General features: G+C 39.7%; 1 protein-coding gene across 6 annotated transcripts in view; it reads right to left on the bottom strand.

The window, feature by feature from the left end:
• Window positions 1–790: 790 nt before the first annotated feature.
• The window catches only part of LOC121332264 (core histone macro-H2A.1), a 42867-nt gene continuing 25265 nt past the window's right edge, over window positions 791–18392 (bottom strand). For 2 of the 6 annotated variants that reach the window (XM_041397552.1, XM_041397553.1), the window contains exons 6-9: window positions 14164–14263; window positions 8757–8846; window positions 5515–5689; window positions 791–1519 (exon numbers count right to left, since the gene is read on the bottom strand). In XM_041397552.1, the coding sequence (XP_041253486.1) occupies window positions 1354–1519; window positions 5515–5689; window positions 8757–8846; window positions 14164–14263 (531 nt within the window). In that variant the 3' untranslated portion in view covers window positions 791–1353. Of the gene's footprint in view, window positions 1520–5514; window positions 5690–8756; window positions 8847–12598; window positions 12690–14163; window positions 14264–18392 lie in introns of those variants that run through there. The other 4 variants (XM_041397554.1, XM_041397555.1, XR_005952127.1 and 1 more) reach the window with 3 other exon arrangements.

The following is an 18392-nucleotide window of genomic DNA, read 5'->3' as shown; positions in this document are numbered from 1 at the left end:
GGTGCCACTGCTTCTCTACACTTGAAGGCTCCAAGTATTTCAACTTCTGCAAAAAAATCCCCAAACTTTTGCAGGAGTTCAAGCTACACATTTTCAATATTTGGTATTCCTGAACTTACTGAAAAGTCAAATTTGGTCTGCTTGTTGTTCTGGGCTAATCCAGACTGGATGTGAAATATTCTTTCATCAGCAAATGAAGTTTTCAGCAGAGATGGAAAACGTATGCCTCCTACCTAGCAATCAGTTAAAAACTTCAAAGGAAGAGCTGCCTCCCTCAGAGCAGCATCCACATGCAATAGCTTTTAACAGTGTAACTTCTTTTTCTCAAAGTACAAACCCAAGTGGCTTCCATAAAGTCTACGTTGGTATGGATTTCAGCTGTGCAAAGGACAGGGCCACCACTACAAACAGGGCTCATAAATATTTGGAAAAAATACAAAGTAGTTTCAAACAGGCCAGTATTAAATGACTGGAAAGAGTTCAAAAAATCCTAGGCCTTGCTTGATCTAAAAGGCTTCAACCTCCCAAACTGAATAGGCAATTAGGGCAGATTCTGAACAGGAGGATCTCAAAGCAACAACTGGGAAGGGTGAACACTCTCTGGAAAAATCCCAGCTGTGAGTGTCACTGAGCACACTCACATGCACCCAGCACAGGGAAGATGCCCAGCATATCCAAACGAGCTTCCAGGTTACTGATTCTGATCTGCTCTCATCCCTCTCAGAGCTAACTTCTCAGAACTTAAAAAATGAAGGCTTAAAGGAAAAATCAATCCAAGTACACCAAGAGCAACAGTTCAAACATTTTACTAAATCAATTCACACAGTTTCAAAATTGTAAATATAATTAAGGACAACAGGGTTTCTGTATTTTTTTTCTTCCAGAATCATTAAGACAATAAACAAACACAAATTAGGTTTATAGCATCTGTTCTTTTAAAAAATGAAAGGAACGCCACTTGATGTATTGATAAAGCACCACAACACAGTTACAAAATAGGGTTGGCCTGTTTCTTTCACAAGTAAAAGACTACATACTCCTAACAGCTTCCTGCTTCAATTCATACTTCATTAAAATAAAACTATAAAATCTTCTAGATTACACTAACTTCAGACAATGCCTGGTATAACAGTGCATTAACAGCAGTAATGCCAACTATCAGTGCCAACATAAAACATTTTAGAGAGGAAAAACAAAACAAACAAAAAAATCCAAAACAAAACAACAAAGCCCCCACCTTTATTTCCCTAGATGAGCAAAATTTAAAATAAGGGATGCTCTGCCTCACAATGATTTAAGGATTTGGGGATGCTGATGGGTGGAAGAGGGGGCTGGTACTGTAGCTTTCTAGGCTTAGTTGGCATCTAGTTTGGCCATTTCCTGCACGTATATCCCTATACTCTCGCTGTCGAAGAGCACGAAGTACACCGTCTTGATTGAAGAGGACATTGTAGACACAAAATAGCTGGAGATGGCTTTCAGGATCAGCTGAGCAGCTGTTTGCTTTGGGAAGCCATTTCTAGAAGGAGAGAGAAAAAAAAAAAAAAGAAAATCAAGACTTGCTGAACCAACTTTTGATGGTTTAACCTCTGAGGGAAGGCTCCAGCTTTTCTCCAACACCTCACAGCAAATAAAGCTGCAAAGCCAGCGTTTACAGTGTGAATTAAAGTTGTTGATTTAGGTAAGACTTAAAATGCTCAAACAGAAGAAAAGCATTTCTAAAATGTGAACACAGAGTCTACACACACTGTTGGGCTGAACCTCACAATACCTGATGTGTCAATTATTCTCATTTAACACATAAGTAAACCAAGTGCCTGCTGTGTTCTGGAAAGCAATGTATGTATAGAGATGCAAAATTAAACCTGTCCTGAAAGCAAAGCAACTGTTAAAGAAAAGTAAGAAGGGACAGAGAACTTGATATAGAATATGAAACATGAAAAGCCCCAAAGTGCAATATGGTCTTACTACTACTAATAGTAACTAAGAACAGGATTTTACAGGACCTAACCTGACAACCTTTCTTTACAAACTTCTTCACATTTTTATCTAGGAATTTTTGTCTGAAAGACTCATCTATTTTCAAAGCAAGTCAAGCACAAGTAGAATGGTATGAACAAAGCTATGACCTGAACTTTATGATCTGAATTGTATAGATCATGGCAAACTTCTGGAATTACACTTGGTAACGGCTTAGAATGTGGCCTGAACTTTGTTGCTGTGTTACTCCTGAAGTACTGCTATTCACCCAGACCGTGATTTTACCCTGCCAAATTCTGAGTCCTCACCCAGCCTCAGTGAGGTACACTCCACAGTCAGTCTGAAGGTGATGGGACATGACCACTCTCTTAGGAATAGCACCCAAAAAGAACCTGAAAGAGCCTGTTGAACATCACCTGGTTCCTTGACGTGCACTTACAGACACCTGGTAGTTAATACTCCCCATTATAAAGTGTGTACTATTAATACTACAAATAATTTACAGATTACACAGATGGATGAGTTTCTCAGCATTTCCTGAGCAGTTCAAGGAAGCTGGGCTAAATCCACCTCTGGCAATAACAGGTGAACATTTCTCAGCACTTGCTCACTGAAGCACCACATTGGTAGTAAAATGCTGTGTAATCTCCCTCTTATTTTGTGCTGCAACACACTAAATGTCAAGGGCAACTGCCTGTGTCGTGGCCCACTTGCTGCACATTGCCTTATCAAAAAACACTCTGAGAGCAATTCTATGTCAGTCCTGCCTGTAGTGTGATATTATATGTGCTGTCTTGAAGACAATGTTTGTGGTATTTCAAAAACAATGGCATGAAATAGCTTACACTGTTTTTTTTCTTTTTTGAAAATGCCTGATTTTTTCTACTATTGAAGAAGAAAAAAAAAAAAAAAAAAGGGAAAAACATGAGCAAAGCTTGTACTGCTCCAAAGCCAAATAAGCTGGTCAGGGATAATCAGCTGTGTGAGAAGTTAATCAACTAAGACCAGTTTTGACACCAGAGCAGCTTCCACACCTGGGCACTTGCAGGTTATGAGTGCTGCATCCTGGCATACAGTGAAGAGACATTCCAGGAACTTTGCTCCTGAGCTGTTATGCAGGGCAGCATCAAACCAGGGACATACACTGTTTCTGAAGTGTTCTCAGGGGCCTCTGAAGTCACACAACTTCAAAGTGTTCTGGAAGTTGTGTGACACCAGGGCACATGGAAGAAGAGTGGCCTGGTGAAAGGAAGGCACAGTGCCAGGCAAGCTGATAACAATGCATTGCTCAGGACACCTCTCCCAAAAGAAACAAGAGAGAGCAGAAAAATCAGCAGAAGGGTGCTAGCCTGATGGCCATGTGTGGGCTGCAAGAAACAGAAGCCTGATGCATTGATCTATGGGTCTGAGTTAAATTCTTGTGAAAAGGCAGTTTGGGACTTTAGCCAAACCAGTGTCAATTCAGATCAAAGTCGGAGCCTCAGAATGAAATCCCTTCTCAGAGGATGAGTTCATGTTCAATCCCTAACTCTCCTTTCCCTTTTCTCCTGCTGGCCCCACCTCTGAACTCCAGGCTACCTCTGAACAGAACCCAAGTTGTGCTTTCCATACATTGGCTGTAGCTGAGCATCTGGCCCAATGAATGCTACAAGTATGCTATTTTATTTCCCCTCGTGATTTATTTGAACTGCCCTCATGTAATCCCATTCCTCAGCTATAAAAGAGAATGAAACTGTTTATGTGGGTTTATTGGGTGATGTCTGCTTGACAGATGCCTGTACTAGAACAGCTGCATACATGTGGTGTCTTTGGTATTTGTTATCTTTTAAAGCTTTTTTCTTTGTTTTAATGCTTTTGACTTCATAAAAACAAGTAGAGAGTATTGTCAGAATATATTATGTTCTCTCCAAAATTAATTTATGCTTGAGTATGTCTAATTAAGGGGAAAAAAATGAAAAATACACAACCTCATATATTACTCAAGGCCTTTTGATTCCTCTGCATCTTTTAAAAGCGCCACTTCAACTGGCTCAAGTAACAATGACATGTATAGGCCAAGTGGAGGACTTGCCCCAGATCCTGCCTGTCAGGAACCAAATTTCAGAACAGAATATGAATCCTGAGGATTGTTCAAGGCTTCATCATCTTCCAGCACCAATCACCTACTTCACAACAAGGGCTGGGAATGGTTCTTTGCTGGGAGCTATCCAGAAAAGACAGGGCTGTGTGGAAGATACTTTACACTTTACACTTTTACATAACCAATTCCACAGACACACTGCACTCTTCACATTACTCCATGGAGGAATAGAATTTCTCCCAGAGAGTGATTCAGAGCTTCTCTTTGTACTGACCAGCCTGTGACCCTGACAGCTAATCCAATAAGTTACTATGAACCCCCTGCTTTATTTCTCTACTGTTCTGCAGAGTTTGCTCAAGTTATCTCCTAAAAATGACACCTATGCAAATTAACCTTAGCTGGAGATTTCTATGATGCAAGTTGCTTAAATTTAGCATCCTAATGAAACTTTTATTTCTTGTCATTCACCCAAAACCTCAAACACTGTTTTCTGCCTTGGCCCACAGAACATGCAAAAATTAATCTAGTGTTGCAAAACAGCACAATGGGAAGAATATTCTTGCTGTACACCAGCCAACTTCTTTAATGGCAAACTCAAGAGGGTCAGTTGTTCAGGTTTAAGAGACACAACTGTGTAATTCAGCCTAGATTTGGCCCTTGGTCTTCCTACTGAGCCATCAGTGAGGGCCAGGTGTCCCCAACCTCCCTCTGCACCCCAAACCCAAGAGCTTCAGACTAAAGGTGCAGTCAGTCTGGACTGAGACTCTTAAGAAGATGATCTGACTTTCAAAGGCACTGAGCACACTGTACAGAGCCAGAGGACCTGAACTTTAGACTGAGGCTTTCCAACACCTTGGCAAGGGTTTTTAAGGTTGTTTTTTTTTTTTTTTTTTTTTAAAGAAATAGTCCCATGATGTAAACTCTATGGAATTCAGCTTATGGATTTTGGATGAAAGCTTGAAGTGACTCTGCAAATCCTGAGAATCAAAGCACTATAGGTTTGCTGCTTAAACAAACACTAAGCCATGTCTTCTGGCCATTGTAAGACAGGTAAGTTTCATTATGCACTAAAATCAGGCAACAGTGACCCCTTTTCTTCATGTTCTTTTTCCACATCTCAAATTTATATGAATGAATTGATTGTCTGAAAGAAGTCTTTTAACATTCTCTTCAAAGTTCATTTTACACTCTTTATCCCATTTGCATGCTTTAAGATTTGCAGGGATCACTCTGAGATCTTCCAACACTAAACCAGTACCCAGGGAAACACTGCAAGCTCCAAGCACTGCCTGGACAAACCTAGAAGAAACTCTTCTTTTAGAGAACTGATTCAAACAAGGAAGAAAAAAGCCAGCATTGTAGCAATATGTTTTGTACATGGGAAGGGACTGGAACACCAGATGGCACTTAGAGAATGTGACCTATTTGGCATCAGGTTTGCCTGACAACCTTACCTGCCACTGCCAATGGAAGGAAATGCGATTGATTTCAGCTTCTTTTCATCAGCCAGAGCCAGGCAGTTCTTCACTGTCTTCTCCAGCAGCTCCTCACATTTGTCTGAGCCCCAACCTGGGCTATTACAGTGGATCACAAATTTTGCAGGCAATCCATGGCCAGCACTGACAACAGCTAGGAAGAATTGAAAATGAAACATAATTACCTTCCTCTCTTTAGGATTAAAGGAGTGTACATGTGATTAAAAGAGCAAACAATCAACAGGCATTCCCTTAGCCCCTGAGAATGTTTTAGATTACAAATCACACAGCCTTAAAATATAACATGATTACAGAGACTTTGTGTTTTCCATTTCCAGCTGCATTTTGCTGTGATAATTTATAAATCATAGCTAGGATCGAGCTTATTTGAGAGAGAGCAAGAATTCATGGCTGACATCAAAGGAAGCACATTTATACTTAGGATTGGGTAAGGAGAAGGGCAGTATCTGTTAGAACCCAAACCCAGACAAGGGATGATCTTGCTTTGGCTGGGTTTACTGCAGAGATACAGTAAATACCAGGATGCTGGACAGGCACAAGGAGTTACAACTCCAGTGACCTTCAGCTACTCTTGCTAAATGTACAGTGTTCAGCTGGCTTCTGATCATACTCCAGCCCAAACTGGAGCAGTTCAGAGCTACTAGTGCTCTGCAAACCCCAAAGGAAGGATGGAAAAGAAGTGAGTTAAGATTCTGGCTTAATTGCCAGCTTTGTCTCTGAATAACTATAATGAAGACATTTTGTGTGATTTCAAGACTTTGGGCCTGGCCTTATTTTAGCTTTTCTGTGTATGGGTCATCCAAGATCACTTGAACAATGCTGGGCTTAGTTTCTCTCTTTCATCACATTCTTGACAGAAGGGTGTAGATGCATTTACAGATTTGCAGTGTTTGATTCACATTGTTTGTGTAACAACAAGCCAGGCCTTGTATGCACAAAGAAATGAAAAAGAATTTTTACCATGCTAATCATATCTTATCACCACAATATTACCATGGACATGTGGAGACTAAGAAGATGCAGCAGACCCTGCCTACAAACTGCTGACAGGCAGGGATTCTCCAGATGAGAGGCCTCCTTCTCTGCAGGAGAACACATTCTGGGTTCACCACTTCCCATCACAGAGCAACAACAGACTGTGCTCTGCCTGCCAGAAGCCAGGGTAGGAGGATCTCTGTCATTTCCGAACTCACTAGGCTGTGGTTGCAAATAAAAAGTTGTAACTTTGGTTTGTTAAAAAAAAACAACGGTTGTGGGGAAGCAAGCCACCCTAATTACAAGCCGAGGGAAGAAAAACATCTATCTGAAATCTCACAAGAACATATAGTGATCCTTCACAGAGAGTCAGCCCCTAAAATACCCCACAAAAGTGTTGGTATAAAATGGTAACTTATGTCTTCACAAAACTATAATAAAAATACCAGCAAGTTTTTTAAAAAATTTAAAAATCAGTCTATAAGCAGAGGTGCTTATAGAAATCCTCTATTCCATTCTGGAATGTTTATGAGGTATTTTGCTATTTAAGTACAGTAGAGATAACTTTTGGCACATGATCATCACATATGGATACGATCTCATGGCTGCTGCAGGAAAGAGAAAATAGACTTTGTCATATGGATCCTGACCAGGGGTTAACCAGAACATTTTGAAGGACAATGGAAGCACAGGCATTTATGTTCTTATGACTTTGCAGAGTCCCAACATGTTGAATAGCCTCAGTGTTAGGCAATGTTAATTTGTCATAATGTGCAACTAAAACGTTGGCAGATTCTGAATACATCATAAATCCCCAAAAAAATCTATTAAAAGCAGATGACATATCTCTAGTCAGATGTGAAATGTGGATATCATCCTCACCCTGAAAGAATAAAATACTGTATTGATACACATGACCAACTTTAATATTTCTCAGGGAGTGTTTTCCAGGGTAGTCATTAATTAACTCATTAGAATTCTGATGAGGACAACTGTTCATTACCAAGAGCAGCTGTCCTTTACTTCAAATGCAAATGCACTGAAATGGGAAGTAAGAAAGATAAAGCCAACTATGGACTTATTCTGTGCTAGTCACATTCCAGGTAAGCATTCTGGTTATGGGTAAATTAAAGGGATGCCCATAGAATTGAAAAATCTGAACCCTGGGTATATGTAGGATTGAAAAATGGATGTATGAGTTCTTCTCTAGAGTCCTCCAACCCCAATCCCTACCAGCCAGTTTATTCCAGTGCAGTCAGAGCTGCCCTGGAGTAAGGCTACCAAGCAACCTCCAGATCTGAGGGATGCACTAACAGCTGAGAAAAAGAAACTTTTCTTTTCAACTTGCCACCTATTTGGAGCAGTTTGGTCTGGGCTGGTAAGCAATCTTGTGCAGAAGTTAGTAAAAAGAAAAAAGTGGGCAATTGATTCTGCATATTTTCACAGAACAAAAATTCCAAGAAAAACATTAAAATTTTTAAAATGCAAGGGAGAAAACCCCAAAGTATTAAGCTCCAGAAGTAAACAGTTGTAATTTTTCCTGTCAGAGCTGAATTCTTACATCTCCCCTTCGGCTGTAGTTAGGATTCGTTTACAAAACTCTGCACACTGTATTTATTTTTATAGCATAAACACAGATGGCAGAATCAGCCTTCTATATGAACAACATGGATCAGCAATTTCACAGATGGTGTAAAATTATATATTGCCATTATCAAACTTTATTACTCACATAGTAGATTTTTCTCTGAGATTACATAAATTTTGATAACTAGGCATCAAAAAGTCATAAGCTTTTATAGTGATGATTTTGGCACTGATTAAACTAAGTACCCAAGCAGATGCTGAACTTTAGGCACATGCTTAAGTTCAGTGAAAGTCAGCGGCATTTCAGCAAAGCAGATGTTTAACAGAGTTGGTCTCAAGAATAAGCATCTCATTAATTGCTTTTCTGAACTGTGCCCTTAATGATCAACACTGTGTGTGCATGCACATACCTGTGAACAGCCTGGCTCTACTGTAACACTACAGCACTGCCCATTTCCCAGGTAAAGGTTACTTAAGATGCAATGTGTGCAGTTTAACTGTGGAGAACACAAACACACAGCCCTTGGGAGCTGCCTGCAGACAGCAGAGCCCCAGCAGTGCTGCAGGGGGAGCTGGGCCGTGTGAGCCAAGCCCACTCCCACAGGGCTCTGGGCGGGGGTCCCGAAGCGCAGCCTCACCTCCGGCTATGTCCAACGGCCCGTTCTTTTTGCGGAGCTCAATGACGGCTTCCACAAACTCCTTGCCACCTTTCTTTTCCAAAGTGCTCCCTGAACAGAGAATTGTTAGTTTACTCCTCTGGTCTCAGCAGACATGTGACTCATCACTCACTTTTGTTACATCACTCTAGAGTTTTCTGCCCAAACATTTTTTGGGGACTGCAAAGTAAGATCTAAACCTTTTGGGACTTGAGAATTAGCTAGTCATTAAAAACAACAACAACAATAACAGAAAGAACAAAAAGACAACCCTAACAACCCAAAAACCTCACACTGGTATCCCTAGCTAACATTCTCAGACTTGAATTTACTGTCAAAAAACATCTGACATGAGATCCCTACCTCCTTCCTTCTCATGAGCATCTCTTAGTGTGAAATGTTCCAGAAGAATGTGCTATCTCAACAGTGGTTGAAGGTTCGTAATTCCTTCCCCTAGGATTCATTTCCCCTCTTCTCTTACAAATTGTTTTAAAGAGCCATTTGCCACAATAAGAATTTGAAACTCACCTGATCTTGGTCCCTGACCCCAACAGGTGGCCCCAGGAATGAAACAGTCTCGTGAGTGCAGCGGGCTGCTTTACTTGGTAACTGCCCAGCTTGTTGAGCCACCTTTAACCAAGAGGAAGAGCCTCAGAAATAAGGAGAATCTCTAAGGAACACATTCCTCCAATGAACTTCTCTAACTACAACTAAGGAGCTGGAGAAAGTTATTCTGGGAGGAGAAGAGCTGTGCAGTGTGTCAGGGCAACCAAAAGGTATGCTGTTTACAAAGGCAGTCCATCACTAAATGGTTTAGATCTTATTTTGCAGCTCTAGTTTTAAATATTAATGAAAGGAAAAAACAGCCCAAGAAAGCATTTTCCTAACTACACAAGCATCCCACATAATTTTGCACTGTGCATATTAATTATAAAGGTAGATAAATAAAAAGCAGTGATATCATAAAGGCTCTGATTTGAGATATTGCTTTGAAAACTGATTTCCAAAAGTTCAGAACTAGAATCTCTAAAGATCTAGACATTTATTTGGTGACACCCCTTACTTCCACTGATGGAGAAAGAAAAAAAATGCAATTTCTGATGGAAGTGCACATACTATATGCTCTAGGAAGCAGAGTCCCTCCTCCAAGATTCCAGTTACTAAATCAGGTTATATAGCTCTAGGAACCAAGAAGACTGCAAGATGCTTTTGTTTTGTTTTGCTAAATTTCTTCCAAACTGAAAAGTTAAAAACAATGCATTTGTTTTCCATTCAAAAACTGACTCTGTGACCCTGAGTCTATTTTGTTCATGGGACTTTATTGCTTTTGGGGTACAAAAGCTGAGGACAATTACAAAAGCTATGCCTTTTCTTTGGCTTTTTCATAACCAGTTCACAACAGGGTTTGCCAAAAACTGGATTGCAAGGTCAGACTGTGTAGGTCAGAGTGTAATTTGCTGTTTGTGCTCATTTAAGCTTTTAAATATAAATACTTCAGCTAAACTCCTAAGGATTTTCTGAACTTAAAGTTGCCTATCCCAGTACAACTGAGTAGGAGGATCACCTTACAAACCTCTCAGAAAAGACAGTAATGGCTTTATTTGTAGCAGCAAGGTGTCTTAGGAGAGTGCTGGGAAAGGAGATCCAGAGCAGCACTGAGGTGCTTGGAAGCACTCTGCCCTGCAAAGGCAGTGAGTAAAGCAGAACACCCTGTGCCCTTTGCTGAGTCCATCCAGCAGATGTGGCTGACTCTAGGGTCTTATAAAATCTGACTGAGAAGGGATGGAGAGGGAATGAAACAGCCTTCCATTCTAGTTATATTTTTGTTGTATATATTTCCATATCATTCCTGTTTATATTTATATGTATGCCAGTTATATTCCCCATGAGTCCATGGACTCTGATCAGTCCTAAACCCCATGACATTCATAATCCTTAATTTCTCTTGTTTCAAGGAGAAACATAATTAAGCCTTGTGCAGAACCTAGGAACAGCAAAGTTCTATTAAATAGGTCATTTCTTTGCCATTGCAAAGCTGTTGTACATTTAATGGAATTTAGCCTAGTTTGGTTTAATTCAATCCAGAAGGATCAGCTTTTTCCCTTCTACTGGGAATTAATTTATAATTAAAAGCAATGAACAACCATGTCAGTTTATTCCATTGAGCTCTCTTCTTGCAGATCTGGTACAAAGACGAGAAAAAGTAATATTTGGTATGAATGAGTGAAATATTCTGCATTTACTCCTCAATTATGCTCTTCTTCTGATTAATAGTGAGGGTTTATATTGAAATCATACTTGACATCTATGTTGTAAATTAGCTTAATCTGGCAAAGGACAGACTGTATTAACCATTTTCCACTACACTAGCAAGTTTCTTGAGGAAAGTCTTGCTTCACAGCTTCAAGGTTAGTAGCTTATTTGCTCACAAGCATAAATATGTGCCACTCCCATGAGAATAAGATCATTATCTCATGCTTTCCAAGCAGGCATTGGTATCAGTGTTGAAAACAGCGTTAGCAGAAATTTAGGCTCTAAAATTCTCAGGATAAGCCCCCAGTACACTTAAATTGTTAGGGAAAAAACCAACAAAAAATTTAAAAAAATTTAGATGGGTAAAAGTTAATCATTGGAAGCTAAGCATTTGTGCACTTCTATTCTTTCTTACAGCAGTCAGAGGCAACAGGAACCTACACTAAGGAATGAGCAGTCCAACTTCAAGACACAATTTTCTTTGCAGAGTAGCAAAGCATTTCTTTGTCACAGGGTAGGAGACAGGCACATTGGCTAAATGGGTCTGACAGATTTTGGAAGCATATTCTTCAGGTACAGGCTACTATGACACTCTGCATATTATTTAGCCAGCAAAGTCACAGTGCTTCTGCCCCAACAGGTCAACCAGAGCTATATTTCTCTGCTTGTTACTCAGAATGCAGCCCTTTCAGAAAAAACAGGTGGTGCAGGATGTGTGTCCCTCCAAGTCAGTACTGAAAACAAGGCCTCGGGCATGGGGGAGCCCATTCTCACAGCGATGGTGAGGTCAAGAAGAGATGTAGAACAGAGGCTGGGATCAGCTGTTCTTAAGCACTGCCAGCAACTTCTACATTTGGCCCAAGTTCTGATTTGCCTTCTCAAATTACCAAGGCAGTTCAATCAAAGTACTCCTATCCTTTTATAAAATCCTTCAACATTCTGTACATCAGAGGGGTAAGATAAGGGCTAGGAGAAGAGTTACTCAAGGGACAGTTAAAATGGCTGGATTAAGAAGTCTGTCCTGTTTCCTGTCATGCCTTCTCTCATCCTTGTAGCTCAGGTGACTGATGTGTGTGCAGCCCTAGCCGGGGCTCGTGGGTGTGAGGACCGTGGAGCTAGGAAGTTCATCGGTCCATAAGGATAATCTTAAGAGTTTGGAAAATACAAACAGGTTAGATCCAGCCTGTGAATCCAGACACGAACATCTGAAACTTGGCAAGGAGAGGGTGCACTGGAACTGGTTAAAATTTAAAGATCAAGACACAAACCACATTCAGGCACCTGTCAAACTGACAATGTTGGTTCATTTACTTGGTCACGTGCCTGCATTTAACGCACTGTTCCTGCACTTCAATTTTGGTGGTGCACTCCGTGGTTACTTCTGAAAGGCTGATTTGGCAACAAAAACTAAAAATGCCCACTAGGTTTGTAATAGTTCACTTGTAGTTACGATCAGTCGGGACTGCTGGAAGTGAGAAATGAATGCAGATCTGCATAGCTACAACAAGCTGGTGGCTGCTGATCGACCATGCACACACATACGAACTCCGCAGCACTGAACTTGCCATTACCTACTTCACCACCGGTGTAGAAGTCAGAGTTTGTCGGGTGAACGACAGCATCACTGTCGATCGTGGCAATGTCAGCCTGTACAACTTGCAACTACAACAGGTAAACAGATGTATATCAACCACGTTGGACAGAGACCCAGCACAGGCTCTACATTTACACATGTACCAACGTCCATATTTTCCTACCTTTACATCTCCAAACCTTGCGCCAAAGGAGTATGCTGAGTTGTGTGTGCAGGTGTGTGTAGAGAAAGGGGTGTAGGGAGCAGGAGGAGGAATATTGAGTATGACATGATCAAATAAATGTTAAAATGACAAGTCAGAGCAATCACATGAGATAATTTCCAAAGTTTTAAAATCAGCTAATGCCCCATTTCACTTTGCAGAAACCTTGAACAACCAGTTCCCCACAGAGCATGACATTAAAATATGGAATCTGTTTAAAAAAGAGAAATTCAGGATCATCAAGACAAACAAAATAATTAGTTTCTCCATTTTGTCAGCACTAATAAACTGACAGCCACTGATTTTCATATGTAATGCCATTCATCATTTTGTTTCTAAAAATGCCAGTTTCCTTCACCTGTAGGAAACGATGTATCTGCAGCCAGGGTTGTACAGAATTTGCTTTAAAAAATACAAATATTGTTTGTATGTTTAAAAGTAAGGCATATCTTTTAATTATGTGCTGGAATAGCTAACTTGCAGCAATATCTGTATTTCTAAGAAATGCTGATATAAAAATTAGCCTTCTTAGATCTTTTTTCTTGTGATGTTACTTCTCTACATTCCCATAGGAAATGCAGCAGTATTAGAATTATGGGTTGTATTCCATTAAGGAAGTTCCAAAAAAAAGTCAGCAGCAGGTCTACTCAAATAAGAAGGGAATGCAGTACATAATGCATGAAAGGCAGTTTTTGTTTTGCTGAAGAATTAACTTCTATTAAAGAAGGATTTTTTGATTTCTTATCAATCTGAAACAAGAGAAAGGCTTCAAAAGTGATTCTGCACCCATGATAGTTCACTCTTGGTATAATAGCAGTATTTGTTTCCAGCTGAATGTAAAAGTGACAGGGAAGAACTGAAACATAATGGAAACAAATTACTGACTGAATTAAACATCAAATCAAGGTATGGAAGATTTGGGACAGCTAATTGTGTAATAAGCCCTTTCCAAAATTTTTAAAACTACTCTAAGTATTGAAATAAAACCCCTGAGATTGCAGGTAGTATGGAGAAACTGCTTATTTTGAGAAAACCTGACAAAAAAGTATTTTAGTCCTCAAAGTATCCAAATAAGAAACCCCCCAAAATAGCTAACAGTCACATATGATCATTATGGAAAAGAATTTAAACTTTTTGAACTGAAATCAGCTTGAAGACTAGCAATAGCTGCAAGTGTTCAGAATTGGTCAAAAAGTGTTTTGAATGTAGATCTTCAAAAAAGCAGGACCTGCAAGATTTGAATTTCTGCTCTGATTAAAGGTATGAAGCCCTAGAGAGTAAATTCTGGGTTCCATAATTTCCATGTGACCGTTAGTTGTGTCAACCCATGCCCCATTTACCTAGGTCATCTTTAAGGTCAATGTCAGCATTGGTAGGATTGATAATGGCCTCCACCTCGAAGCCGGCTAAATTACTGATTTCACTGTGAATAAGGTTCAGCTGAAAAGAAAAGCATGAGGTGGGAAATAACAGGACAGCTGGGAAATCACAGAGAAGCTGCAGAAAAGTGAGCTTTGCAACACAGATGGAGATAGCATCACTGCAAACAAATATGCAAAATAAAAGGCAGGTCATAAAGGCATATTAGCCCAAAAAATTCAAACACAAGACTCAAACATTGTTCATACTGGGAGAAGATGAGTGTACTAACTAGTAAACTCTATTTTGGTTTTACACTGATAACTATTTGGGATTCTTATTATTATCCAGTATCTAAAGAGGGCTTACAAGAAGTCTGGATAGGGACTTTTCATGAGGGCATGGAGTGACAGGACAAAAGGAATGGCCTTAAACTGAAGGAGGGGAGGTTAAGATGAGGTATTGGGAAGAAATTCTTCCCTTTGAGGCTGGTGAGGCCCTGGCACAGGTTGCCCAGAGAAGCTGTGACTGCTCCATCCCTGGAAGTGTTCAAGGCCAGGTTGGATGGGGCTTGGAGCAACCTGGTCTGGTGGAAGGTGTCCCTGCCCATGTCAGGGGGTTGGACTGAGATGAGCTTTAAGGTCCCTTCCAAATTATTCTGTGATTCTAATTTTGCCATTAAATGACGGTATTTGTTTCTTCCCCAAGTACAGAGATGAAGGACACCCTAAGCATCCCTTAAGCATCAGTTACAGGGATGTGCTGGGACTATTCTGCACTGAAACAGGATCAAAGCTGCTGCTGCTCCTTCTTTAAGCCAGCAAACATGAGCCTATCTCTGAGAAAGCAGACACTTATCTCCACCAATTCCTCCATCCTAACAAGGGGATGTGATTTTTTTTCTTTCCTTATCAGTGGTCACCATGTTTTGTATCACAGCAGTTGAGTCCTCATTAAAGTTCTGCAGCCTTTGGGAATGTCTGGTGAGGTACCATAAGCAGGCACATCATATTACGTGCTCATTGCTTCTAGTTTTTATTTTGTTTGCTTTACTTCCTTTTGTCCCACCCATTAATACTCATTTACTCCTCTAAGTACCCCCAAATATTTCAAGCATGTCTTCCAATTTCTTTCTTGTTATAAATCAGGAGGAGTTCTCCTGAAATCACAGGAAGATTTCTCCTCTCTCCTGAGGCACACAGGGGGACTGTGGGAGGAAGCACAGAGATCTGGAGACTGATCTCACATTTGCACTGTGTGTTCTTAAGAGACAGTTTGGGGGTCTCCTCATAGGATGTGACCCACAACACAAAACTCTACAATTTGATGCAATCTACTGGGAATGCTAAACTTGGCAAAGGTCAATACTGCAGCTATGGGAAGTTTCTAATCAGAGTTTGAGCAGGTTTGACACTGCTTCACAGCTTCTGCTGGAAGTCTGACTTCACAGGAACCATGTTTACTACTGACAAACTTTAAATACTTTAAAAGTGCAAAAGATTTTCCAGACTTTTTCATTTGGGGAAGTACATTAGCTACAGCATAACCAACACCTGAGTTTACAATATGTATTTTAACTTATTTTTCCAGTAGCTGTTTGGGTGATATGGAGAGCAACCACGAAGGAGAAAGCTCTCATTCATTTATGCAATTCCTGCCACCAGCTGCAGTTAGGCCAGGCTTTCTTTTTAATCCAAAGCCCTCAGCATACAAAGCATAACATTCATCTTCAGGCATGGCACTTTATATCATCCATATCAGAATTTTATCTGTTTGTTGTAGCCCACATTCTTAAAGACAACTCTTCAAATAATTTCTTTGTGTATGTTAATTTATTAACAGGGAATATGAGCCAGTCCATGAAACCCATACAAGTGAATGGGACATTTAAGGAGGCCACGATCCCTATATTAAAATTTTCTGAAGAAAATATTTCCATTTCATTCACTTGATTATATGAATTGACCTTCTTTCTCTTTTTAAAAACCTGCAATTTAATATAATTTGCATACATTGCTTACGTAAACTATGTTACCTCAAACTAGGGTGATTTTGACTAAAAATGAGTGTAATTCAGCCCTGTTTTAAGTACATGTCTGTAATAAAATCTCAGAAAGCTGCCTTTCCAAATAACTTGGAATCCTTTAATACTTCACACGTGGTGAGTTATTCATACTGGAGTTTGAGTCTTGAGTTTGACTACAAGCAACTGCTGTTTAAAAAACCAGTCAAATCAAATCAAATCAAAGCAAAATGTTAAAAAAGCTTAATGAATTTTAAAATTAAAAAAAAAAAACAACAGCAAAACACATGCACACACCACGACTGTTTTGTGGAGATTATACTATGTTCCTAAACATATTCTGCTCATTCTGTAAGTGATTTTTTTGATTCCAAATTCTGTGCTCTACAAGTTTTTGCCCCAGATCTATCAGCTGCAGACTGTTTTTGTTTTGGACCTTAAATCTATTTCTGAGCCTACTCATATATGGGATTTACATAACAGCCAGCTGGTAATTAAAGTTTCAATTTAGCAACAACAAGAAAATGCTTAAAAAGCTGCCCAAGACTGATAGCATGTGTTGGCAGCTAAGTATTAGTTTACTAAATTCTGCATTTATTACTCAATGTATGTTAGCTATCCAATTGCCAAAAACAAATAAAAAATTAATCAGAATTTTTCCTGTGGAATTAAATCCTCCAATGAGTAATTGTTCAATTTCACTACCCAATAGTATGAAGCATGTATTAGGCAGAAGTGATCCCCTAAAGGGCCACTAAAAAAATAAATAGACACAACTTGCATATACATGTGCAACAAAGAATGGACATAACTTGAGGTAACATTTCAATTAAATGTTAGTTAGATAAAATGCAGGTGGCATTTAGCATATCCATAAATATTTTCTAAGCCAAACCTGGCATTTCTAATTTCAGACAAAATTACCTTAAAAGTCTTGAAACTTTTTCTGGTATGAGTTTCATAGTGAAAGAAGATGCCTAGTGCAGACCAAATGCTGAGGTCTCTTGGAAAGTCCAAAACTTAAAGCTTAGGCTTGAGATCCTGCAACTCTGCCCCTACTTTGTAATACTCTCAGGAAAAACAAACTAGTTAATGTGCACAATGCCACATTTCCACTGGGATGTCACTTATGGATGTGCAATCATTTACATATTAACTAGATTTTAATAATTAATGTGGCACTAATAAACTTCTACAGGTATAACTGAAGGATTCTTTGCCATTTCATGACCTCTAAGAATTTCCAGCTGTCAGCAGTTAAACATTTAATGCAATAACTGTAATTTTAAAAACTGAACAATACCCAAGTTTGCAACATTGTCATTTGTGGTTTTTGCATCAAATTAAATTTAGGGTTATTAGAAGGATGAAGAGCTGCTCTTGCAAATAAGTTCCTTCCCTTCCCTTCCATAAAGGAGCCAAGAAAAATATTTTTTTCCATTGAATACTTGTGAATGGTGTGATATCAAAACCAAGACTGTTTTCTTCCCTCTCTGCATTTAGTAAAGGATTTTCTGATCTGGCAGATAATGGTTTTGCAAACCAAACAGATGTGCTGGAAAAGTGTTCAAGAATGTCACAGAAGGTTTGAAAGATCCTGATTGATTGATCTCAGCAGCAATTCTTCAAATGCCTTCTCTAACCCTCACAACATGATCTGTTTGATTTGGACTGTTCCCTCACAGGAGACAAACAGGTTTGCATTGTCTTTTAATTTCTCTTTTCATTATGTGTTACAGCAAAATGTTAACACCTGGTCCCTCTCATGTGCAGGGCTAACTGACAAGGACCCAGTGCAGGGATGGATGTGTCACACCAGTAATTCTCTCAGGGGGCTGGACTCAAGTGAATGAGAAAGCCAGTAAGTCCATTCCCCAGTATTAGGGCTCACTGGGAAGCTGTACAACAGACACTGGCTTTGCCCACCACAGTTTAAAGCAGTCCTGGAGTTCATGATTTTCTTCCACTGAGCTCAACAGCAAAGCCCCACTGATTTGCTGGGTCACTTGCTGGAACACAACTCTAGGTCTTATTACTGGTTTCCTATGGTAACTAAAATGAGCTCAAAATCAGCTCCAGAAGTCTGAAGTTACTTGATTTCTTGAAACAGTAATGTAGACTATAAATTTTGGGTTCTAATTTAGTCATCAACATGTTTTTGAAAAACCACCCCACTAATAGGAGTAA

The sequence above is a fragment of the Onychostruthus taczanowskii genome, unplaced genomic scaffold (genome assembly GCF_017590055.1).
Source record: "Onychostruthus taczanowskii isolate IOZ18803 unplaced genomic scaffold, ASM1759005v1 scaffold14, whole genome shotgun sequence".
NCBI lineage: Eukaryota > Metazoa > Chordata > Aves > Passeriformes > Passeridae > Onychostruthus > Onychostruthus taczanowskii.
The sequence above is the reverse complement of the archived record's forward strand: the minus strand, read 5'-3'. Positions and strand labels throughout refer to the sequence as shown.